This window comes from Canis lupus, chromosome X, assembly GCF_003254725.2.
Source record: "Canis lupus dingo isolate Sandy chromosome X, ASM325472v2, whole genome shotgun sequence".
Taxonomy (NCBI): domain Eukaryota; kingdom Metazoa; phylum Chordata; class Mammalia; order Carnivora; family Canidae; genus Canis; species Canis lupus.
In genome coordinates this window covers 13,200,566-13,227,498 of record NC_064281.1, presented here as the reverse complement: position 1 = coordinate 13,227,498, position 26,933 = coordinate 13,200,566, and the positions used below count along the sequence as shown (strand labels likewise).

The window sequence follows — 26,933 nt, the reverse complement described above, 5'->3', positions numbered from 1 at the left end:
TCTACATATATTATAGCAAAAGATCTCATATTTGATGTATGCCCACTGAATTTTCATTTGATAGAGAGAAAAGCCATGAAATGCTAGAAGCGGTAACATTTCTATATTGTTTATACTTAAAGAATGTTTCCTGCTGTTTTCTTATTAGATATTTAAAGTTCCCAATGAGATAGTACTCCATTTTACTCTATTAAAAATGGATTTAGCAATGTTGTACTATATGTTGGTTAATAAATTTAAATAAAAAATAAAAATGGATTTAGTATGTGCTTAATAGAGATTCAGTATGCATGTTAAGCTTTAATCAAATTTACATGTTAAAAATCTATTAAATAACTCTGTGAGAAACTTACATGATCACCAGTAATGCCCCTCCCCCCCCAAAAGACTGAGAAAAAAAGAACAAGTGTGGGTGAGCTCTAAAACTCTTTATTTCTTCCAGGAGAATTTACTATTTTGTATCACCAACTCTATATTAACTCACAGAAAGAATACTTGAAATGGCAGGATACTAATTTATAAGGACATTTTCTAGAAAAGCATAGTGTCAAATATTTCAGAAGTAGTTCAGGGCCTATAAACTGCCATTTGAGTTTAAGTGAGCCCGTCTTTCCTTCCAAATAAAAGAGGGTAGGATCTTATCTAAAAAGTCGTGTCTCAGAAATTTGGCTTTGAAAGGGAACAGCATGCCCAGCATATTCCTACTGGGTTCAGTATTGCCTTAGAGACCTGATTCTAGCCAGATGACAAAGTTAGATGAAGGACTTGCTGCATGGACTATGGTTTCCTCTCATGGCCATCCAAGTGCATGGCTAGTCCTTCACAATAGCACACACAGAACCTGAGGTGCACAGTGGGTAGTCCTTCCAGCAAGACCATTCCATCAAGCCCTCTAACCCTACTGGAGTCAGCCATCTCAAGAAGGCAGAAACTCCCAAGGCCATTCATCAGGATCTGGGTTCTTGTCACCACAGGGTATGGGTACATCCCCTAACCTGACCTTATGCCTCCCACCCTCCCCAACTCAAGAATGCCTTCCACTGTGCCCTTTAAGAACTGGGCATACCATCAACAAATTCCCTACATTCTCAAGTTGGTCTTTGAACATTCCTTCTCTTGCCTTAATTCAGTGTTTCTTAATCCTGGCTATACTTTAGAATCATGTGGGGAGCTTCTTAAAACTCCCAATGCCTGGGCCACCCACCACACCAAAATCTCTTGGGGTAGGACCCAGACCTCAGTAGGTTCAAAGCTCTCCCCCAGATGATTCCAGTGTGTACGAGTACCACTGGGCTAACTGATGCCCTGTGCTATCCCCTCAAGGGCTGTTCCCCCAACAGAACTCTCGTCAGGGTACCTTTCCTCTCCCAAAGCTCTGGCATTACTGGGACTCAAGCGGGCAGGTCACTGGCTCTTCACTGCCATGTTCAAACACTAAATCTCTCTCCCCTAAAATCTACCTTTCTAAATTTCAGGCAGTTCCTTAAACACATGGGGATCTCTTGCATGCCTGAATCATGAATTTGCTTTTTCTTTACAGTAATGCTCTGAACTCCTTGGCCATGTGAAAAGAAAAGTTTTCTTGTTTAAAGCTCACTTCATGGATTACCTTAGCCCTTCCATGAAGCCCTCTTGGTCTAAAGCTTAAAAGTATTGATCAAATGTTTCCTCCACAGTGTTTTCATCCTACAGTGCTATTTTAGTACTCCTGCACTGCCAGTGAGAAGCACTTGCTGTTATAAGGTAAGAAATTAGCTTAAAATCCTGAGCACAGGGATCCCTGGGTGGCGCAGCGGTTTGGCGCCTGCCTTTGGCCCAGGGCGCGATCCTGGAGACCCGGGATCGAATCCCACGTCGGGCTCCCGGTGCATGGAGCCCGCTTCTCCCTCTGCCTGTGTCTCTGCCTCTCTCTCTCTCTGTGTGTGACTATCATAAATAAAAAAAAAAATCCTGAGCACATTAGTCTACAGGGAGCCCCAATACATCAAATGTGGTGTTAATATAAAACTGAAAAGATTATCCTTTGTACCAAAAAACCTCTTTTCTTTTAAAAAGATTATTTCCAGAAGAAATGTGGCATGAGATCAATACTATTAAAGAGATTTAATTATTGGAGTACCAAATAGGCCCTTAGCAAAGAACTGACCCACAGGACAAGCACCTCTGTAGATGGCATTTTACTCAGTTTATATACAGACAAACAGTAGGCTACTAAGTTAAACTCTCATGTTAACACTGCTCTATATGAAACAGTTAACTCTGCTTTTTAGTCATTTATGTTATGAATCAGTCTTTTCAAAAAAATTTATAAATAAATGTGTCACCTCTTTTGATCTGAGCCAAAATACCATGCCCTTGGTCTCTAGCCTGTCCCCAGGAAAATATGGAACACAAACCATTTGATTCTTTATATATTCAATTGGTCTCTCTTGATCTTACCTATAGTATGAAAAATAAAAAGATCTGTTTATTTGAATTTATTCCTTTTCCTAACTCTAGGGCCCCATCTGTATAATTTCCTCCAGATGTCCATATCATACTGAGGCTTAGTGTAAGCAGGGGCCAGCTAAACTGCATTTTATGCTGAAAACCTATACCTCATCTCTCTCACTTGATATAAGTAGAGATACTTTTAGTGTATGTAGAAACAATCTATATATACCTTTGTGGACACATCTACAAATGTACAAATGCTTTTCTCTTACATACTTACAATCTTGAAGGACATCACTGACTGGCCATATAGTTTTTTAAACAGTTGTTCCTTTTTAGGGAACAGAATGTTTTCTTGTTTATTATAATCTAGCATTACTCACTTATCAGGTCAAATAATATGAAAATTTTAAATCCAGGAGTGCCTGAGAGGCTCAGTCAGTTAAAGATCTGCCTTCAGCTCAGGTTGTGATCCCCGGGTCCTGGGATCAAGCCCCGAGTCGGGCTCCCTGCTCAGTGTGGAGTCTGCTTCTCCCTCTGCCCCATTCCTTGCTTGTTTTCTCTATCTCTCTCTCTCAAATAAATAAAATCTTTATTTAAAAGTTTTAAATCCAAAATCTCTTTATATTAATCTCTTGTCAGAGCTATTAATAAATTTAAGATTTAAATTATACCAAGTTTCCTTGTTTCTCTCCCCTCAGTACTACAGTTTAAGTCTCGTAAAAAAAGTCTCTGAGGTTTTTTTTCTAAGTCAGTTCAATTGTCCATATATAACAAGGAATACTCAAAAAAAAATTTTAACAGAGCAAAGGAGGAATTCAAAATGCTTAGGTTTGCTGTAATAAAGCTTGCTGTGAAGTAGTAAAAATGACCTCATGAGAGAATAAGCCAGAAAGAAAAATAAAGCAAATACGAAAACAAAACAAACTGAAAACATGACAACTAGAAATCCGAAGCTAACATGTGGTAAACTTTCTTTTTTTGGTTTCAACTCTTCTAAGAAAAACTACTGGCCTCAGATATGATAATTTAACTTTAATCACATAATATAGAGAAGAGGTGACAGATGAAAGTAGTTTGGAAATGTTCTTACCAATATCTTAAGGCTGGTGTAGAATAATGTTTCCTACTCACCAAGCCCTTAGGGTATTGGTTAAGTATTGTATAAATAAAGAGGTGAATGGTCACGCACACTACAGAATTGCAAGCTTTACCAAAATTGACCAGGTTTCTTTACTGTAGGACTTCAAATCCTTTAGTGAGCCCATATGCACTGTGACTCTCCACAAGCGGGCACTGAGGCAGGAGCTGCAAACATGTCTTAATCACAGAGCCCTATTAACATCTCCCAGAAGACTGCTTTATCATAAGCAGTTTGGGAAAGACTAGAATATACAGGTGCCCCATCCAAGTGCTTAGGTGAGACTCTCCCAGGACCAATTAGGAATTTGACACTGCACAAGGACTAAATACAGTCACGTGTTCAGTACCCAGGATTTCCTCGGCTGAATGTGTGTGTCCCACTCACAGTGGAAGAAAAGGGGAAAATAGGGGGAGGGAAGTGGTGAAGGGATTTTCTGCCTGCATTTCTTACACACCTGTTTCTGCAGTCTGAAATCTCCATAGTTAGGCAGCTGAGTTGGAGGCTTGGGATGAGCACTGCGCTCACTGTTTACATTGTGATGGGAAATCTGGTAGACAAAGAAGCAGTCTCATTCATTAACAGTGACTTGAGAATTCCCAGCCCCCCATCAGATCCTTGGTCACTAAGCCCCCAAGCAGGCAGGAAGCCCATCTCAAGCAGGTCAGATGAGGACTGCTAATAGCAGCAACACATTTCACAAGCAGGAAGTAATCACTGTTACTTGTGCAGTAGAAGATAAAGAGGTTGATCACAAAAGTTCTTTCAGACAGGTCTTCCACGCATTCATCCAAGTGGCTCCCAAGCCCCAGTTTAAAACCAGTAGCTGGTAGATAAGTGCCTCCAGAATGCCCACATTTTGTTGTGACAAAGCCCAGGTTTCCTGTTGGTACCAATCAGGAGTTTGGTCTCATCTAGGTCCTCCACAGTGGGGAATGTGGTGAAAGCCTCATCCTGCCAGAGCAACAGATCACTATCTTACTGTATGCATAGACACTTCAGCTCCATTGATGGGCAGGGCAGGGGCCTTTAGGAGATGGACCTCGGTTTGGGAGCTGGCTCTACCTATTTAATAGCTATGTCACCTTGGCTGACTTGCTTAACCCCTGTATGCTTCAACTTCCTCATCTGTAAAACAATACTACTTCATAGAATTTTCGTGAAAATTAAATAATGCATTGAAAGCACTTATCACAATATCTGTCTACTGCAGATGCTCAAGAAACAGAGCTAATAATTTCAATGAACAGAAATTATAACCAGGGAAAAGCTTAGGACAGAACTAAAGCTTGCCATTAGACATACAGCGGGGACTCAATACTTGTTGACTAATCAACATCTCTTAAAGCCAATCTTAGAGTATTAGAAAGGGGTTTCTCACCCATTTATGTGTCAGGAAGAACAGGGGTTTTTTTATTACCCTTCAAACAGAGGAAGGAAAGCAGTACTCATTGTATTTGCACCTCAAGGTTGAGTGGATGCTAAAAATGATCTAATTCTCTAAAAGAAGGACAAGCAAATGTTAAAAGTGGTTTCAGTGACTCAGCAAGTCCTAAGATGTGCCACATGGAAAGGTATGTTCTAAACCATCTAGAGTAATAAGGTAGAAACTGAGATTGTTTAGAGAGAAATTTTCTGACATTTTCTACTTAAAGTTAGAAGGCCTTTAAAGTCTCTTTAACAGCAATTAATGAAAAGAAAGATCTGTAGCACCCTTTACCACACTCTGCAGATTTGCTGCTTGCTTCTCATTTCTAACTCTACAAGGAGTGTTGATGAATAAGGCCATAGTAGCACATATAAATGAGGCAGAATTAATTCACAAGTGAAACAGATTTTGGTGACACCCTCTCCCAACTCCTGCTGTTTCAGCTTATTGTTCCAAAGGAAAATATCATCCTACAGAAAGCAATATAGGCTCAAAACACAGCACTAACACCATGGTGATGACCATTAATTATGGAGAATTAATACAACTCCTAAAATACTGATGAAAATATACACACCTAAATTATACATAAAAACAAACCATGCCCCCCGCAACTGGAGAAATGCCCATTCTTCTACTCCTTTCTCTATCTGAAAACAATATGCAACCCTCTAGGGCCAAAGGTGAACTACTATGCATTTGTTTGGTTGCTTATTGAGGAAACTTTCCCTTTTCCACATGAGGTTGGGGGGCTGGCTGGATAAGAAATGAAACCACACTCTCTGCTTTGTCCAGATGTCATCGTGGAAATGTGACCAGCCAGTTAGTTCTGTAGCTATCAACCCTTGCAAAGGAAGTACAGTGGTAGGACAACTTCCCTACTATCAAACAGTGCACAGAAATCAACTTCTGTTTCCTACCTGTGACGGACAAGGTCTTGGAGGGAGTGCAGGTGGTGGAGGTAACAATCCTGACTTAGTAGCTGAAAAGAAAAACACATACTGTTAAGAATTACCAAAAACAAAATAAAATACCTTTCCACTTTTTAACTACGAATAGCAATTGCAGTTAACATGTTTAAGTTATTAAAATCCATCTGAAGGCTTAATTTAAAAAAGGAGTATATGCTATTTCTAATCTCTCTTTCATTTTCATCCTACCTAGCCCAAATCCAATTATTTATATAGGCTGTTTTGATTAAGATAGTATAAAACAGTAAAGAAAAGACACCCTTTGATCAAAGGACTAGAACCCAGCATGGGAAAGGCAGTCAATCCCTCATTATTCTGATGTTAATTATTTAGTTTCAAATAATCTAGGCCTTTTGGTTTCTCTAATATTTTTCCCTATCTCTTGGCCATTACACTATTCATTAGCTCAGCAAGTAGGCTACAGAAATGAAGGGAGCCAGAGTCCCCACGAGGCAGCTCTGCTGCTCTGTAAGCTAGTGGGTCTGACAGCAGCAGGGGAGTCTCAAAGAGATAGGACTAAATGATGTTGAGGGACCCTTCAAAGATCTCAATTTCCTTTTCTCTCCCTGATCCTTATTAGCAGCAATAATAAAATCTGTTTCTACAATAATGGCCCCATTTAAAGGATGTTTTGAACAAAAATTTGTCTATTTTTTTTAATTTTGTGAGATACAGAGAAAATGTGAGTTAAGCCAAGAACGTCTGAATTTTAACTAAATGAAAATAAACATCTGCTAGTGAATTACAAATCTCATAATTATGCACAAGAAATAAGCTTATTATCACACATTGGCAAGTTAAACCATATTCTTTACAAACTCCTTTAAAAAGCACACTGTGCTCTATATAACCATACCTAGTTTATTGGCAAATATAATATGTGTGCTAATATTTGGACAGTTTTCTGTGACTTAAAAATAAATCATAGCAATGTGCCAAGAACATGAAAGTTTTTGCAAATCACTTTTGATCTGACCTAGCTAGATCATACAAGCCAGAAGATGGAGTTTGGGGCTTTCCACAAAGGTAACTTAAGAGTAATTTCATAGAGATTTGCATTCTGAGCCAGTGCACAGATCTGGTACAACCATGTGGGCCCATCAGTGGCTTCTCTCAATCTGTCTTTCATTAAAATTTATGAAACACATCAGTGGGTCAAAACTCCAGCGGTGGTGAGACCTTGAACAGCCTTTGGTAACAAAGCATGTAGCAGCAAGAAAACAAAAGCCTCAGGAATTATCCATCTTAGGGCACCTCCCTACCCTACTTAAAGGTCCTCAGGATTAAGCCTTTAAATGACCCGTTTCTTTAAAAAAAACTTCTTTTTAAACCTACACATGCTTTTAAAGGAAAGGCCTTGCACCGGAACAAAGTGCATGTTAAAATAACTCTTTATTAACAGAAGAGGACTAAGAATTGATAAGCATTTAATTAAACTTCTGCTTCCAGCAAGAGGGAGTAACAGAGACCAGATTTACTCTTCCATTTGAAACAGCCAAAAACAAACACATGTTTTTTATATGAAACAACAGTTTTAAGATACTGGAGCAAAATGTATAAAACAACAGTTTTCAAGACACTAGGAAATCTGGCAACAAAAGACAGTGATCCCTGAAAGACAGAAAACCAACCAGGGGAGTTGTAGGTTTCGCTGTCTCTACTTAGTGTACTCAGATTCAGGACCTACATCCAGATGCATGTCTGATTCATTTCATTTTTACTATTTTTTAATTAAAAAAAAACAAATGCCTTATTTTTGTAAAATAAGAGAGGAGGGTGTTTCTGAATATACTTTTAAATAAAATCCTATCACCTACGAATACTAACAGCAATTTGGTTTCCTCTTTTCAACCTTTATCTATTTTTTGTTTTTTATTTTACTTACCTGGCTAGAATACCTACTATAAAGTTGACTTATAATAGTCATATGTGCATTCTTATCTTCTCTTGATCTCAAAGGTAAGGCTTTCACTATTTCAACATTAAGTATGGTATTTGCTGTAGGTTTGTGTAGAAACCCTTTAACGGATCATGAAAATTCCCACCATCATTTTAAGTTTTTTTTTTTATAATTTGATTAATTTTAACCAAAACTGCATGTCTACCCACTAAGAGGATAGTATGATTTTCCCCTTATAATTAGTTAATATGATAAGTTACACTATAAATGTTTAAATATTAGAACACCCTTGATGACCTAGGATAATCCCAACTTGGTCAGGTTTTTATATCTGTTAGGTTTAGTTGGCTAATATACTGTCTAGGATTTTTGCCAATTATAAGTGAGACTTATAAGTGGGTTTCCTTTCTCATGTGGTTACTGGTTATGCTTCATTCAGCTGGAGAGTATTCCCCATCTATACTCTGGAACAGGCTGAGATTGTTGAATGTCAGGTAAAACTTGACAGCAGAAGCATCTGGGCCTAGAGTTTTGTTTGAAACAAGATTTTTTTTTTGATGAGTATATAATTTATTCTGGACCATAAAAACATAAAAGATCCTTCTATTCCAGTAATGAACAGAACTGGCCTATCACTGTTAGGGCACTGTTATCACGGATAATTTTATTGCTAAAAACCAATGCATTTGGTATGTCACTTCTTCCTGTTTCCACAGAAAATACACCTTGATCCCATTGTATAGTTCACCTGTGCCCTTGAAACAAGATTTTTAATGATTTCACATTTTAATTGTTACAGGATTATTTAGAATTTCCAATTCTTAAATCAGTTTTGATAAATGATATTTTTCTAGACATTCATTGTCTAAATGTTCATATTTATTGCCAGAAAGGTATTCCTATAACCTCCTCTACTCATCTTAATTTCTGTGCACATAACTTTTGTTTTCCTAATACTGTATCATCACTAGTTTCCTTCATTGAGCTCACCTGACATTTGTCCATTTTATTACCCTTCAAAAACCCAACTTTCCTGAGCCTCTGTATTGTCTGCTTGCTTTCTGTTTCATTGATGTCTGTTCATCTGCTTGCATTTTCTTTCTTTGGGCTTATCCTATTGTTCTTTTTCTAGCTTGAATTATTTGCTTAGCTAATTAATTTCCAGCGTTTCTTCTTTTCTTTTTTTTTTTTTTTTTTTTTCTTTTTTTTAATTTTTATTTATTTACTTATGATAGTCAGAGAGAGAGAGAGAGAGAGGCAGAGACACAGGCAGAGGGAGAAGCAGGCTCCATGCATCGGGAGCCTGATATGGGATTCGATCCCGGGTCTCCAGGATCACGCCCAGGGCCAAAGGCAGGCGCCAAACCGCTGCGCCACCCAGGGATCCCGTTTCTTCTTTTCTAATGTAAGTGTTTAATGTTACAAATGTTCTCCCAGCTGTCACAGGTTTTGATATGTTCTCATTCGGTTTTAAATTTTTCCTAATTTCCATTACAATTTCTTTTATGATATTAGCTTCTGTCTGAAGTTTATCCTTTAGAATTTCCTTCATGGATAATCTGTTATTAGCAAGTTTATTCAGTTTCTGTGACTGAAAAGTCTTTACCCTCATTCTTGAAAGATTATTTCACTGGGTAGAGATTCTAGACGGACAGCTATATTCTCATAGCACATTAAAACTAACATTCTGCTGTCTTCTGGCTTCCATTACCGCTGTCAAGGAGTCAGGTGGCTACAGAATCGTTGTTTTGGTAATTTGTCTTCTCTCTGGTTGCTGTTTAAATCTCTTTGTGGTGCTCTGCAGTACCAAACTTGACACCAAGTCAGCCTATTTTTTCATCCTCTTTTTCTTTCATAATCTGCTGAACTTCACTGGACTTTCTGAACCATGTGGTATCCTGTTTACTCTGGGAAATTCTGATTCTGCCATTTTCTCTTATCTCTCCTTCTGGAGTTCTTTGTCTCAACTGTGCTATGTTTGGGATAATTTTCTTTTTTTATAAAAAGATAAAAGATTTTATTTAGTTATTCATGAGACACAGGCAGAGGGAGAAGCAGGCTCCATGCAGGGAGCCCGACGTGGGACTCGATCCCGGGACTTCAGGATCACGCCCTGAGCTGAAGGAAGATGCTCAACCGCTGAGCCACCCAGGCATCCCTGTTTTTGATAATTTTCTAAGATCTACCATTCCATCAATCAATTCCCTCTTCAACTGTCCTGTTAACCCAGGCTTAAATTTATTTCAATGACTAAGTGTTTCATTTCTAGTTCTATTTGATCTTTTTCCAAAATGGTTTTTTCATTTTTATAATTTCGTGGCTATATACCCATTTTCTCCATTTCCTTTTCTTTCAATTTATTAAACGTATTTATATAACAGTCTGTGTCTGATAATCCCACAATCTGAGGGCTTTGTATTTACTACTCTTTTGTTGCTCCTGCTAGCTCCCTCTCACTGTGTTCCATTTCCTAGAGTGCTTGGCAACCTTTGACTAAGAATGCATATCCCTTGGAACTTTACCTGTAGGAATACTCTGGGCCCTGTGTGAAAAGTGGGTTCCTCCTCTACTATATCTGCCAGAAACCCAAAGGTACTTATCAACCTGGGATCACTTGAAATTAAAAGCTTGGCTTGATACTGTATAGGATTCCTAGTGTCTGCTGTCCTCAAATTTCATTAAATGTCCTACAGTAAGACTTTTGAGCCTAGATGGTAGCTTGAATATTTGCAACTAATCTCAATCCTACCTCATTGACAAATAGTGGAAAAAAATGTTTCAATTTTCTTGTTTAAATTTTGAACTGGGAAAAAAGATGAGTGGCTGATAGCTAAATGAGCAATAGAGAAAGCAGACAGTAACCAAGGTATACCACAGAAGCCCCAGTTCTCAAGAACTGATGAAATCAAACTCCTCTAGAAGTAGGAAGTAGGAGTAAAATGAAGAAAGCAAGAAGTAAAGAAAATTAACTAATAGTGAATCCTGTTACCTATCCTTTAGAATGGCATACCTTGACAACACTCTTGAAGATCAGGTTCCAGCTACACCTCAAGCAGTTTTTGGCTTCAGGATCCCTGCTCCTGTGGTCCCCTCTGTGTATAGTGTCCATGCCCTACCCCTACTTCACCTGCAGAACTCAGAATATAGTAAGTATTCAACAAGTATCTGTTTGAACTAACATAAGAAAGAACTACCGAACCACGATCCATTCTCATATTAAAAGAAAAAAAAAAGACTAATTGAAGCCCTTTAGGAGCAGTTAGATCCTGAGATTTTTCTCCCACATTCTGTACATTTTCACCATGTTTCCCACTCCAGCAAAAGGCTAAAAGTATCCTTCTTCTCCAGGGAGGACACTAGGTCCAGATGAAGGTATGGGGCCATACGGAAAACAGGAGGAGCTAGTAAATATATACATTCTGGATGTTGAGACTTGCAATCCTCTCCCTCTCTGCTCTCAGACTTTTGTATCCAGAGATTAAAAGAAGTAGTCCAGGGAATTGGACCGGCCAAGAATGAAGAACTAGATACCAATATCAAGATATCTCCAACAAGATAATAAAATCAGATCAATCATGAAACCCAAGATGCCAAGTCCTATCCATTTATCTATATATTCCAATCAGCTTTTTACCCCCCTTTTTAAATAGAAACAGATGATAAAGTATTACCAGATATCTGCAGAAAAATTTCTAAGAGCAATAAAAAAAGGTTAATCTCAAAGAGACAGATTAGATCTATAATAGATTATTTTTAACATATATTAGTATCATCATAATGACTGTTCAGTTTATTCCAGAAATATTTAAACATCTACTATGTATCAGGCATTGTTTGAGGTGCTAGGAAAATAGCAGTGAAAAAAAAACAGGAAAAAAAGCTCTACCCTCATGAAGCTTTATTTTACTAAGACAGCTAATGGGGTGGGAGTAAGGAATAAAATTTCTCAAAGGAGAAAAGACTTTCTCAGGGAAGTCCTCAGCAAGAGATAAGAGATATTACTTGCAAAGATGAAATACTGAAATGCTACTGAAAAACAGAACAAATAATTAAAAAAGAGCACCGAGAAATTAAAAACATGATAGCAGAAAGGGAAAGCTTAATACAAAGGTTCAAAGATAATCTAAGGAGATTTTTTTTAATATTTATTTATTTATCTAAGACAGCACAGCACACTTGCAAGCACAGAGGGGAGGGGCAGAGGGAGAAGAAGAGAGAGTCCCAAGCAGACTCAGCACTGAGCACGGAGCCCAACACAGGGCTTAATCCCATGATCCTGAGATCATGACCTGAGCCAAAACCAAGAGTGGGACACTTAACTGACGGTGCCACCCAGGCACCCCAATCTAAGGGGATCTTAAAGAAAGTAGGAATAATATCCTAATAATCCAATATCCAAATAAAAGTTCCACAAAAAGAGAGAAAATATCAGGAAAAAAATCACACACTCCAAGAAAACTACCAAGAAATAAAGAATAGGACTTTCTAAATTGAGAGAGCCCACTGAGTACCCAAGACAATGAAAGAAAACAGATCCATGGCAAGGCACATGAATACAAAATTTCAAAATACTGGAGTTAAAAGATTCTACAAGTTTCCAGCAGGGGGTGGAAGAGGAGGGCAGGCCACATCCAAAGGATCAAAGTCCAAATGGTTTTAGACTTTTAATATACTACTGAAAGCTAGAATTCATTGGATCAGTGTAATGAAAATCCTAAAGAAAATTGATTTCCGGGGAACCTGGGTGGCTCAGTGGTTGGGTGCCTGCCTTTGGCTCATCAAGTTGTGATCACCAGGGTCATAGGATCAAGTCCCACATCAGGCTTCCTGTCCTGGAGCCTGCTTCTCCCTCTGCCTGTCTCTGCCTCTGTGTGTGTGTCTCTCATGAATGAATGAATGAATGAATGAATGAATGAATGAATAAATAAATAAATAAATAAATAAATAAATAAATAAATATCTTTAAAAAAGAAAGAAAAGAAAACTGATTCCCAACTGATGGTTTAACACCCAGATGAGCAGCCTGCATGATGGTTCAATTAAAGATATTGTTAGACATTCAGAGGCTCATATTGAGCTCTACACACTCTTTCCAAAAAAGCTACTCAAGGGTGTGTTCTACCAAAGCAAGAGAGTAAACCAAGAAAGAGCAAGGCATGGGATGGATACAGGATAAAGGAACTCCAATATGAGAGAAAGAAGAAGAGAATCCTTGGATGACAGAGAAGGGAGATGCCATGATGAATACTATGTACCCGCATAGAAGACGATCACTCTACATTTCTTCAAACAGATAAAACTAATACCTGAGTCAGAATTTCATAAGAGGACCTTTAGAAAATTGAGGAAGTCTACAGTTGCTTCAGGGGCAAGTACACTGAAAAGAAACAAGTTGATTATGCACTCCAAGGCCAAAAAAACCTGCATAAGTAAGAAAAATAAATAATATACTATATGGGCTTACATGGCCATAAGAATAATATAAACACTAAATACTGACCTAACCAAAATTTTACTTTAATTGTACTGAGAAGGTGAAAGAGAAAAAAAAAGGTGTTAGAAGGGAAAGGCAGTAGATGATAACTAAAACTGAAAAGTCAACAAGAGGCTATTACAAATATGCTATTTTGAAATATGAATGCCAAAAGGATATAAACAATTCTCTAACAGAGTGTATTCTCTCAAGTCTTCAGGTACATCAATGGTCTTGGAGATACTTCCCAAACTTCAGTTTGTTCCCTCAGTTCAGCATGGAGCCCTGGGCCTTCCCCTCCACCATATCAGGGCATCAGCTGTGATTATTCATTCTGCCAGCTTTTTCCCTCTCTTTCCAGAAGTCATGTCCACTGACCCTCAGTCAAGAAAAGGTAAAACTAAGAGTACGCACTCATTTCGCTTCACACCAGATTTGGAGTTTCAGGAAGAAATTTCAAGACTCGTCTACTCACAGACACAGGTTCTAGAAGGAGGCAGGCAGAGTCTAGCCTTGGGTTTTCCCTTAGCTACCACTCTGGGGGAAAAAAATGGTATTAGCTCATGCATCTTTCCTTATTTGGCTCCTGTTGAAAAATCTCTTCTATGTGTTTATGACTCCATGTTCATTTCCTTTAACAGTAGGTGATATTAATCTAGCTTCATTCTACAAGCTTATGTCTGATTCATCTTTTTATCTCCCATTGCACCTAAACACACTGCCTTGTGTGTAGTATATTCACATAGTGGGTGAATAACTAGAACTGAATTTAGTAAATATCTCCTCTTATAGTAGTTACAGTCCATTCATGATCTTAAATTAGATTCAAATATTTTATCCAGAATGCTCTAATCAGTTTTATAAAGAGAAAGTATATCTTCATGCAAAGTGAAATTGAAAAAAATACTTTGACTGAATAATCTAACGTACACATGCAAAAGATGACAACATACCTGTTAACAGTAATACCTGCTTTCCTGGAAGGGAAGAGAAGGAAAGAAGAGGGGAGAAGGACACTTTTGATGTATACATTAATAGCTACCATACTTGTGAAGCAATTGCAGGTTTATTCCTGAAGTCTCAAATAAGGTGGAATACCAGGTATCAGCAAGGTTTTGTCAAATCAAAAATTTTTATACGTGTAATGAGGGAAAAAAATAATAGATACCCAAATCCTGAAAACTAGATTTAAAGGTTCATGAAAGAAATTGCCATTTAATCCTAAACTCAGGAGACACAGTAACAATTACTAGTGTTTATTAAATTTATTGAAAGATGTGCATTTTCTAGCACTGATCTGCTGAATGTCAGGTCTTCGTATCTTCACCCAACATTCTAACCTCCAATTTTTTATCCTTTTATTTTATTATGTTTAGGAATTTCCAGTCAAAATTTTATCCATATATATTACTGTCTATTTACTAATTTCCTTCAGATTTTTACAGAGCCCCAAATCAATAATTTAATGAAAACGTGTTCCAAATAACTAAGTGAAAATAAAGCAGCAGATGTGGCAGCTGAAAGCTGCAAAGAACAGAAAGCCAATTCTTCAGGGGAGTGAAACTTAGAATAACTTCAGCTGTGAAAAGGCCTCCCATCCCCCCAAACTAGGAATATTTTATGAAGAAAATAAAAGCATTCAAACGCCAAAGGGGGGAAAAAACACTTAAAGGATGGAAAATGTTGAAAGAAGCCTGCCAGTGGGACCTGCACTTTTAAGTATCAATCAAGTAGAGAGTCAGCCATATGCAAAGCTTCAAGGATTTCATCAGTGAAGACCATTCTTCTTCTTGGCAAGTTCATTAAAACGGCTATTTCTTTGTAATAGAAAAATGTACTTTCTTTCCTTACTAATCACAAAAGTATTTGTGAGCCTATGTCTATCTCCTAATCACCCAGTTACACACAGTGATGGGTTCATATGTTATCTGCACCTATGAATCTGATAAAATGTTTGCCAGGGGCTGTTTCAATTCCCTGAGAATGCCCCATTTCCCTCCAAACATACAAGGTCGTTCAATTCTCTGTTAAACACAACAATTAGTTTTCACCAGTTAAAAGAAAGGAACTTACACATGACCTGGAATTGTTCACCAGGGAAAATATTAATGACTGAGTTTGGAAAAGTAATGAGATCAAATTCAATTCTTCTACTTTGCAGATGAGAAAATTAAGGCTTAGAGAAGTAAAATGACATCACCAAGGCTACTATGATGCAGCAATCAGTATCACGTTTTGAACCTACAGTATAGGTAGTGGTAAAGAGCAGAAAAGGACACTGAGATGGGGATAAACAGCTGGATAGGTGTTACTGTATGTCCAGGAAATAAGCATGTCAGAAGGCTGAAAGTAAGAAAAGTATTGCAACTTCCAGGAACTACAATGATGCTTCTGAATAGGCTACATGCCACATACTCTGAAGAATAAGATGCTAGACACTACCTTAAAATGTGCCACTGTAGCAAATATTTAGTTTAAGTCATATGACTACCTCTTCACAAGACTACATATAACTCCCTTGCTTTAAAAAATATTCAATGTAGTATTGCCATCAGGATCTATAGATCAACAAACAGAATAGAGTCCAGAAACAAACCCTTCAATTTATACTCAAGTGATTTTCAACAAAGGTGCCAAGGCCACTCAATAGGAAAAGGAGAGTATTTTTTTCAACAAGTAGCACTAAAACAACTGCATGTCCACATACAAAGAAATGAATTTAGGCCCTTAGCTCACACTACATACAAAAATTAAATCAAAATGGATTACAGATACAAATAGAAGAGTTAACACTAATATTTTTAGAAGTGAAAAGAAAAGCTTCAAGACATTTGATTAGGCAAAGATTCCTTAGATAGGACACCAAAAGCACAATCTAAACAGGAAAGAATTGATAAACTATACTTCATCAAAATGCAAAACTCTTTTGCTTCACAATATACCATCGAGAAAATGGAAAGACAAGTCACAGAATGCAAAAAAAAATATTTGCAAATTACACATCTGATAAAGGACTTGTAGCCAGAATAAACGAAGAACTCTGGAATATGTAACTCAACAATAAGAAGACAAACACCTCCCCTCCCCCCAAAAAAGAAAACAAACATCCAATTTAAAAATGGGCAAATGATTTCTGTAGACATTTCACCAAAAAACGATATAGGAATTATTAATAAGCACACGAAAAGATGCTCAACATCATCAGCCATCAGGGAAACAAAACCACAATGAAATACCACTTCACACCCAGTGGGATAGCTATAATTAAAAAAAAAATAGTAAGCGTTGGTGAAAATGGAAAGAAACAGTAACCCTTGCACATTCCTGGTGGAAATGTAAAATAGTATGGACACTTTAGAAAACAGTTCGGCAGTTTCTTAAATTTACCATATACCCAGTAATGCCACTCCTTGGTCCTGTGCCAAGAGAAATGAAAACATATGTCCCACAAAGACTCACATGCAAGTGTTCATAGTAACATTATTTCTAACAGGCAAAAAGTATAAAAAATTCAGATGTTCATCAAACTGAAAAATGGAGAGGCAAAATGTGGTATGTCCATACAAGGGAACACTATTCCACAATAAAAAAATGAAATACCGGTATATGCTACAACTTAGATGAACCTTGAAAACATCAAACAAGTATAGAAAGCCAGACACAAAAGACCTCATATTGTATGATTTCATTTATATGAAATGTCCAGAAAAGGCAAATCTATAGAAACAGGAGGTAGATTACTGGCTGTCTGAGGCTGGGCATGGAGATTGACTGTAAACAGGCATGAGGCATACTATTGGAGTGCTGAAAAGGTTCTGAAACTAGATTATGGTGACAGCATAATTTGATAAATTTACTGAAAACCACTGAGTTGTACACTTAAAATAGATTAATTTTATGGTCTGGAAATTACACCTCAATATTTTTTTTCAAGCTAAGGGTAGAGGATAAAGTATAATTAATCATATGGGAGAGAGAACATAGATGAAACAAATTAGGCCATAAAGAGTTAGTTGATTATTGTTGAGGCCAGGGATTCAGTATCCTAATCCTTTTCTTTTTTATATATATTTAACATAACAATTTGATAATAACAATTTTTGATCATCAAAAAAAGAAATAAATTCCTACGATCTCCAAGTACTTATGAAGGCAAAACTTTCTTTCCTATCTCGCTAAAAAAAACTACAGGGAAATTGGCCCAACATTGAAAATCACCTAAAAGAAAGCAGAGAAAAATAATATTAGTTTCTTGCATATTGGGCACCATATCTATTTTTTAATATATCTTTTTTAAAAAGATTTTATTTATTTGAGAAAGAGAGAATAAGCAGGGAGGAGTGGCAGAAGGAGAGGGAGAAGCAGACTCCCCGCTCAGCAGGAAGTCCAACACAGGGCTCAATCCCAGGACCCAAGGATCATGACCTGAGCCGAAGGCAAATCCTTAACTGACTGAACCACCCAGGTGCCCCTTTAATATAACTTTTAACTTTACATGTATTATTACCTATAGAAGAATAGTGGGATCCCTGGGTGGCTCAGCAGTTGAGCGCCTACCTTCAGCCCAGGGCGTGATCCTGGGGACTCAGGATAGAGTCCCACATCGGGCTCCCTGCATGGAGCCTGCTTCTCCCTCTGCCTGTGTCTCTGTCTGCCTCTCTCTCTCCCTCTCTCTCTCTCTCTCTCTCATGAATAAAATCTTTAAAAAAAAAAAAGAATAGTAAAGCATGCCCCCCCAAATTAAATTAATATAGACTGCTTTCTCTGACACCACATCTGCTGCAACAAAGACTTGAACAAAGAGGATTCTGATGGAGAACAAAGCAATTACATTTTCTGGATCTCAGTCTTATCGCCTATAATACGTGAGAGGTGGCCAAGATGACACAGAAGTTCTTTCAACACTAACAGACTCTCTATGATTCTAGAATTTAGTTGCCATTTTTTTCCAGCAACTTCTTGTACCATGGGACATATGACACAGGTTATCTAGGTCCCAGATTGAGAAATAGGCAGAGTTAATCAACAAAAACACATGAGAATTAACCTTGGTGGGCACTGGGTGGCTCAGTGGTTGAGCATCTGCCTTGGGCTTGGGTCATGATCCCCGGGTCCTGGGATTGAGTGCCACATCAGGCTCCTTGCAGGAAGCCTGCTCCTGTCTCTGCCTAGGTCTCTGCCTCTCTCTATGTCTCTCATGAATAAATAAATAAAATCTTTAAGGGATCCCTCGGTGGCGCAGCGGTTTGGCGCCTGCCTTTGGCCCAGGGCGCAATCCTGGAGACCTGGGATCGAATCCCACGTTGGGCTCCCAGTGCATGGAGCCTGCTTCTCCCTCTGCCTATGTCTCTGCCTCTCTGTGTGTGTGTGTGTGTGTGTGTGTGTGACTATCATAAATCAATAAAAAAAAATTTTTTTTTAATCTTTAAAAAAAAAAGAATTAACCTTGGTGAAGGTCAAATTTCATTTCTCATGTTACATTGACATGAGTACATTTCTCCTAATCATTTTATTATGAAACTCCTTAGATTGGCTAAAGACACGCGTGTGTTTGTGTGTGTGTGTGCACATATGTGTCTTGAAATTTGACATTTAGTCACACCAACATCTAAGTCTGAAACACTTTAAAATGAGTTTGTGATGACAACTACTCCACACTAAAGTTTCTCAATCACTCCACCTTTTGCGATCTGGATTAACTCTACCACTCCAATCAACCATTCTAAGACTTCCTAAGAACACAGTTTGCGAACTCCGTCCCTTTTAGTCTCCATTCTTTTTGATCAGTAAACAAACTTTAGGCTTCCGGTTTCTACTTATTCCTGAAATACACACCTCTCTGAGCATTCCAGGCCATGGTGATTGTCCCTTACTGAATTCATGTGTTCTCATGGCTTTGGGTCTAGCTGTTAAGACAAAGAAATTTGGTGTTTACATAAAAGACCTGAAAAGTTTTAAGTAGGAAGGTGACATCATAGTTGAACTTAAGAAAATTAATCCTGCTGCTCTATGAAGGAAAGAATGAAACAAGCAAACCAAACTGGAGATTATTAAAGTAGTCCCCAAGGCAACTGGTAATAAGTAAACCAAGGCAGATATCAAAGAAAAATCAACAGAATTTGGCTCCAAAAATTATATCCATCCCTCAAAGGTTAGCTCAACAGCCTGTACCACCACGCCAATATATATCTACCTACAGATCAGCCTAGTTAGAAACCACCCAGACTTATTATCCTTCTCACATGTAACTTTAATACTGATAGGCAGAATGTGGGGCCATATCCATATTCCTCTTAGAATTCTCCACAGTACCTAGTACACAGTAGTATTCAATAAATATTGGTTAAACAATAAGGTATTTCTGCTTGTCACCATTACTGAAGTCTATTTCAGTTTTCACATAACTTTCTAAACTCAAACGCATATACTGAGAATTTTATTTGTTGTTGTTGTTTTTTAGAGAGCATGTGTACATGCCTGGAGTGGGGAGGGGGAGAGGGAGAGGGAGAGACAGAATCTTAAGTAGGCTCCACGCCTAGCATGGAACCCAACACAGGGCTCAATCTCACCTGAGCTGAAATCAGGAGTCAGAAGCATAACCAACTGAGCCACCCAGGCACCCCAAGAATTGTATTGTTTTATGACATTCTTTAGCTCACATGTTTTTTAACAGTCATAAGGAAAATGGCTAACAATAGGTAAATGGTTAAATAAACTGAGGCCCAAATTAATAAACGTTAAAAAAAATAAAACTATCACCATTTTGCAACTACCAACGAAATCATGGATCTACGCAGTAATTTGCTGGAAACAACTCATATCATGCTTGTAAGAACCAAGTGCATACATCTGTTCCAACCCCACATTTAGTGACACATCAGTAAGAATTAAGTTGGCTGTGGTAGGGATGTTTATACCATAAAAATTGGCAAATAGCCAGTTAAACATTTACCAACACCCACTGGATATAGGCAATGAGGATCAATACCTGATAAAATCATTACCTGAAAGGCTGTTGGGATCTCTATCATAATGCATGAATCAGGCTAATACTTCATGAACCCACTGATAAATCAAAAAACAGGGATCCCTGGGTGGCGCAGCGGTTTGGCGCCTGCCTTTGGCCCAGGGCGCGATCCTGGAGACCCGGGATCGAATCCCACGTCAGGCTCCCGGTGCATGGAGCCTGCTTCTCCCTCTGCCTGTGTCTCTGCCTCTCTCTCTCTCACTGTGTGCCTATCATGAATAAATAAAAATTAAAAAATATATATATATAAATAAAAAAAAAACAGAGGCATTAGACATCGGACTTCCTAATGCGATACAGTAGAAAATACACGGCATCACTAGGAACTACCTTCCCAAAAATAGAATGTGAAAAATCAAGCCTACATCTACCTACCAGTTTGTAAGAAATACAAAAGATGGAAGGACAACCAGCCAAATACAGAATGTACAATGTCTATAAGGGTGGATGATTTTTATATGAATGAGTGAATATCAACCAGCAGGGAGGAAGAAGAGATTGAAGGAGGACCCTATCAATTAAAAGAGATTTAGCAGATGTCAAAACAAACACAATGTGCACTGTAGCCCTTGTTTGGATCCTAATTTGTGCAAGTCACTACAAAAAGACATACTTCAGACAATTCAGAAAATCTGAACACCGGCTAGACACTAAGTATTAAGGGATTATTGTTAACTTTGTTACATGATAAAGGTTTTGTGATTAAGTTTTTTTAAAGGCCTTACCTATTAGAGATACATATAAAATATGTATGAAATTATACAATATCTGGTATTTGATCTGGGGATGGGGATTTTCTACTTTTACATAAATTTGAAGTATTCCATAATACAGTTTTTAACAAAATAGCCAGTATATAGAATGCATATAAAAGAATGACAAAATTATCAGTACTGACATGGATATATTACCAAAAAATAAAAAATTGTGAAAAAGCACAGGGAAAATATGTACAGTATGATGCCAATTATTTTAAAGACAAAAGAACCCATGAAATTGATGTTATAAATGGACTAGAAAATGTCAGAGGGATACCTTTCTTGGAGAGGATCCTGAGTTTGGTGGAAATGAGGTTAAGGACAGATCTGTAACGTTAGAATTTTACACAGAAGAAACTATTTGTCTATTACTCAAATAAGGTGTTTTTTTATTTGGGAGAGAGAGCAAGAGAGAGAGAGAGAGAGAGAGCATGAATTGGGGCAGGGAGAGAGGCAGAGGGAGGATAAAAGAAACTCAAATAGACTCCAAGCTAAGCATGGAGCCCAATGCTGGGCTCTGTCTCATGACCCTGAGATACTGACCTGAACCGAAACCAAGAGTCCGACGCTTAACCAACTGTGCTACCTAGATGCCCCTATTCAAATTAGTTTTATAAGCATTTTTTAAAAAGGTTATACCAACATTTCCCACTGCATCCTCCCAAGATTCTAGTCCTGTTCTTTCCCACAGTCCTTTGTTCAAGCACTTAGCCAGCCCACGGAAAGCTATAAAGCCAGAGAGCAGACAGAAAAGAGAATGCACTCTGCCTAACAGCAAGACTAGCTACACTCTCACCTTGGCAAGCCTTTGTAAACCTTCTACTGGCACAAATCACAGCACTATGCTAGCAGAGAAACTTTCACATAACTATTGGAAAAGAAAAAATCCTATAAAGAAAGAAAGGAACAGGAAATGCCAAAAAGAAGCCAAGGACAGACAGCACACTAACCACACCTTCCAGAGATGGAGACTAGCATCTGCTAGTGGCCTAGATGAACACACTGAGTATCTGGCCCAGACAAGCTTGGAAACACCAGCACTGTATTTTTACCTCTGAAATTTTCATCTAGCCTAACAGCTCAACTATACTTCTCCATGTTTAAATGATCTTCTAGATTTCAAATCTCATGACCAGGTGACACTATATTGCAGGCAACATCTTTTATCCATCAACTCTTGAGAAGCTCAAAAGGAAATCTTAATGCTCTGTCACTACAAATTCTGAATGTGTTACTTCTCATTATAGACCTCTACCACAAATAAGATCAGGCCTGAAAGCAAGGATTCAGATCTAGAAGCCAACGAATTCCTTGGCCCTTCAAAGATAAATGGCTGCTGTGGCAACCAACTGCCCAGGTGTGGAGAGGAGTCTCAGTCCTCAGCTGGCTGGTGAAGGAGGATGAGGGCTGTAACCAACAGGAATAATAATAGCACTGTGCCTTCTGCCCCTCTTAAGAATTCTATATCCAGGGGTACCTGAGTGACTCAGTCGGTTAAGGTTCCAACTCTTGAACTCAGCTCAGGTCTTGATCTTAGGGTTATGAGTTCAAGCCCCTCATTACGCTCTATGTTGGGTGTGGAGCCAACTTAAGAAAAAAAATTCAACATCCAATACAGGCAGCTGAACAGAGATAGGACTACCAAAAATCTGGCCAAATGCACAAGTCGGGAGACACAAGTGGGGTAGAGAGAAGTACTTGCCCCTTCTTAAGGCAGTGGAGGAATGTAGGCCCTAGCAATGGGCTACATGCACTTAAAACCCAGCACCACCATCTATTAGCTCCACAACCTTAGCCAAATTAACTTCTGCACCTCAGTTTCTGTATCTCAAAGTGGGGATTCAACAGCACCTACCTCATTAGGGTTACTGTAAGTAAAAAGATAATGCATAGAAAGTGCTTTAAATGTGTCCTCTGTAAAAAGTAAGCCTCAAATTCAAATCAGCCATCATCACCACTGTATCTAGTGCTAGGCGTTAATAAAGGACCTAAAAACAACTCTAACAAATAGGGAAACTTGGCTTGGGACTGGCATACTGATAGGTAAAGAATATACTACTTGATAAAGAAACTAGATGAACTGTTTTCACATATAAGAGGAAAAGTACAGCTGGATGCAAGCAGTCAGGAATGGTACTTTAAATGTTTTCCAAACACTAAAAGGGATTCCCTCCATGATTTGTGGTAGCTGTATGATTAAGCAGTTAAAAGTCCAATAATGAGTATGCTGCCAAACTCATTATCTAAGTTAAAGATAAGAAGTGTCCACATAAAAAAAAAGTGTCCACACATGGGACAGCCCGGGTGGCTCAGCGGTTTAGCACCACCTTCAGCCCAGGGCCTGATCCTGGGGACCCGGGATGGAGTCCCATATCGGGCTCCCTGCATGGAGCCCGCTTCTCCCTCTGCTTGTGTCTCTGCCTGCCCCACCCCTCTCTCTCCCTCTCTCTCATGAATAAATAAATAAAATCTTAAAAAAAAAAAGAAGTGTCCACACAGGGACACCTGGGTGGCTTAGCGGTTGAGCATCTGCCTTCAACTCAGGGTGTGATCCCAGGATCTGGAATTGAGTCCCGCATCGGGCTCCCTGCATGGAGCCTGCTTCTGTTCCCTCTGCCTATGTCTCTGCCTCTCTCTGTGTGTGTCTTTCATGAATAAATAAATAAATCTTTAAAAAAAAAAAGAAGTGTCCACACAACTGACAAGTTCAACAAGGTTACAAGATAGATCAATATATAAAAACCAACTGTATTTCTAAACGCCAGCAATGAAGACTGCAAAAATGAAATTAAGAAAATAATTCCCTTTAGACTAACATCAAAATAAACAAAACACTTAAGAATAAATTTTTACAAATGTAAAACTTATATGTGAAAACTATAAAATAGGGATCCCTGGATGGCGCAGCGGTGTAGCGCCTGCCTTTGGCCCAGGGTGTGATCCTGGAGACCCGGGATCGAATCCCACGTCGGGCTCCCGGTGCATGGAGCCTGCTTCTCCCTCTGCCTATGTCTCTGCCTCTCTCTCTCTCTCTCTCTCTCTCTCTCTGTGACTATCATAAATAAATAAAAATTTTTAAAAAAGAAAGAAAACATAAAATATTGTTGAAAGAAGCTAAAGACTTAAATGGAAATACATCCTATGTTCATGGATTGGAAGACTTAATATTGTTAAGATGGAAAACATGTTGTATGCCATAAATATGCACAATTTTTATTTGTCCATTAGCCTTATTATTAAGTTTGAGAAAAAATACTGTTGAATAGCAATACTAACCAAACTGATCTACACAGTCCATGCAATCCCTACCAAACTCCCAGCTGCCTTTTTTTTTAAATAGAAATTGACAACCTGATCCTAAATTTCATTTGGAAATGCAAGGGATCCAGAATACCAAAACAATCTTGAAAAAGAAGAGAGGCACCTGGGTGGCTCAGTTGGTTAAACATCTGATGCTTGATTTCAGCTCAGGTCATGATCTCAGGACCTTGAGATCAAGCCTGCATTGGGCTCCACGCTCAGCAGGGAGTCTGCTTGAGATTCTCTCACTCTGTCTCCCTCTGCCCCTCCTTACCCCGTGCACTTGCTGCTCACTTCTGCTCATGCTCTCTCTATCTCAAATAAATAAATAAATAAATAAATAAATAAATCTTTTTTAAAAAAGAAAGAAAAGAAGAAGAAAATGAAAGTGGGCAGACTCACATCCCAATTGCAAAATGTATTATAATTCTGCAGCAATCATGACAGTATGGTACTAGCACAAGGATAGATATATTAGGGCAGCCCGGATGGCTCAGCAGTTTAGCGCTGCCTTCAGCCCGGGGTGTGATAATGGAGACCCAGGATCGAGTCCCACGTCGGGCTCCCTGCATGGAGCCTGCTTCTCCCTCTGCCTGTGTCTCTGCCTCTTTCTCTCTGTGTGTCTCTCATGAATAAATAAATAAAATCTTTTTTTAAAAAAAGGATAGATATATTAATGAATGGAATAGAATTAAGAATCCAGAAACAATCCTTTATGTTTATGGTCAGTCGATTTTTAACAAGTGGATAAGTGGGCCAGGAAAATAAAAGGTAAGTAATACTTTTCTCAACAAATGGTACTGGGACAACTAGATAGCCACATGCAAAAAAACAAATTTTTTTGAACCCCTACTCTCACATCACATACAAAAAAAATCAACTCAAAATGGATCACAGACCTAAATATAAGAGGTAAAAACATAAAAATCTTAGAAGAAAAGAGGAGTATGTGTTTGTGACCTTGAGTTAGGCAATAAATTCTTAGATATGACACCAAAAGCACAAATGATAAAAAAAATAGATAAACTGGGCTTCATCAAAATTAAAAGCTTCTGTACTTCAAAGGATACCATTAAAAAGGTTGAAAGGACAACCCACAAAATGAGAGAAAATATTTTTAAATCATGGATCTGAAAAGGGGCTTGTATCCAAAATATATAAAGAACCCTTACAACTCAACAGGAAGAGACAAATATAGCGCAATTAAAAAATGGGTAAAGGGCAGCCCGGGTGGCTCAGTGGTTTGGCACCTGTCTTCGGTCCAGGGCATGACCCTGGAGACCCGGGATTGAGTCCCATGTTGGGCTCCCTGCATGGAGCCTGCTTCTCCCTCTGCCTGTGTCTCTGCCCCTCCCCCCTCGCTCTTGGTCTCTCATGAATAAATAAATAAAATCTTAAAAAAAAACAGGTAAAGATTTTGAACAGATATTTCTCCAAAAATGACATAAAATGGGCAATAAGCATATGAAAAGATGTTTAACACCATTTGTCATTAGAAAATGCAAATCAAGGGGCACCTGGCTGGCTCAGTCAGGAGAGCATCCAACTCTTGATCTTGGGGTTGTGGGTTTGAGACCCACATTGGGTACTGAGATTATTTTAAAATAACAAAATTTTTTAAAAAGAAAATGCAAATCAAAACCATGATAAGATACCATTTCATACCTACTAGGATGACTAAAATAAAAAGGACAGGCAATAAGTATTTCAAGAGTGAAAAAGTACAGTCCTCACATACTGCTAGTGAAATGAGGTAAATTGGTATAGCCACTTTGGTAGTTCCTCAAGATGTCCAACTTAGAGTTGCCATAAGACTCAGAAATTCCACTCCCATGTATATCCATGAGCTGAGAAATGGATAAAATGTGTCATATTCCTACAATGTAATATTATTCATCCATAGAAAGAATGAAGTACTCCTACATGCTACAACATGGATATACCTTACAAATATTATAATAAGGGAAAGAAGCCAGTTACAAAAGACCATATATTGTATGATGCCATTAATATGGAATGTCCAGAACAGGCAAATTCATAGAAACAGACAGTGGGCTAGAGGTTGCCAACAGCTGGGGGGAGAGGAAAGGGTAATGAAGAAGAACTACTAATGAATATGAGGTTTCTTTTTGGGTGAGGAAAATGTTCTAAAATTGGATAATACTAGTGGCTGCACAACAGTATGAATACAGTACAAGCCACTGAACTATATATTTTTAAAGGGCGAATTTTACAGTGTGCAGATTTTACCTCAATAAAGCTTCAATTTAAAAAAAAAACTGTCCAGACTGCCAAACTGAACCCTTAACCAGCTGTGTACTGCAGACCCAAAAGTTTGGGGGTGGAACAGGAATCCCATAATCCTACTAGATTTTAAAAGGGAATAAGCACTCATACAAATGATACAGTAAGAAAATCTATAAAGCTGAGGCCATTTATGTGAGCAAATTCATCCTTTAGGAAACTTGAAGGTTATATTTGATAAGAGATGTTGTGTCTCT

The 26,933-nt window shown here is 38.3% G+C and overlaps 1 protein-coding gene and 1 long non-coding RNA gene across 19 annotated transcripts in view; one reads left to right on the top strand and one right to left on the bottom strand.

Moving 5' to 3' along the window:
• REPS2 (RALBP1 associated Eps domain containing 2) overlaps positions 1 to 26,933 on the bottom strand; it is a 231,362-nt gene that overhangs the window by 61,256 nt on the left and 143,173 nt on the right. For 11 of the 14 annotated variants that reach the window (XR_003132118.3, XM_025437486.3, XM_025437476.3 and 8 more), the window contains 2 exons: positions 5,924 to 5,985; positions 4,032 to 4,124 (listed from right to left, as the gene is read on the bottom strand). Coding sequence is in view for 13 of the 14 variants with exons in the window: in XM_025437486.3 (XP_025293271.1) it covers positions 4,032 to 4,124; positions 5,924 to 5,985 (155 nt within the window). In the remaining variant the exon portion in view is untranslated. The remainder of the gene's footprint in view (positions 1 to 4,031; positions 4,125 to 5,923; positions 5,986 to 26,933) is intronic. The other 3 variants (XM_025437503.3, XM_025437513.3, XM_025437569.3) reach the window with 1 other exon arrangement.
• LOC112653423 (uncharacterized) overlaps positions 10,376 to 26,933 on the top strand; it is a 48,618-nt gene continuing 32,060 nt past the window's right edge. For 3 of the 5 annotated variants that reach the window (XR_003132184.3, XR_003132188.3, XR_003132182.3), the window contains exons 1-2: positions 10,376 to 10,466; positions 10,875 to 11,020. This is a non-coding gene — a long non-coding RNA (uncharacterized LOC112653423). Of the gene's footprint in view, positions 10,467 to 10,874; positions 11,021 to 11,222; positions 11,577 to 26,933 lie in introns of those variants that run through there. The other 2 variants (XR_003132183.3, XR_003132186.3) reach the window with 2 other exon arrangements.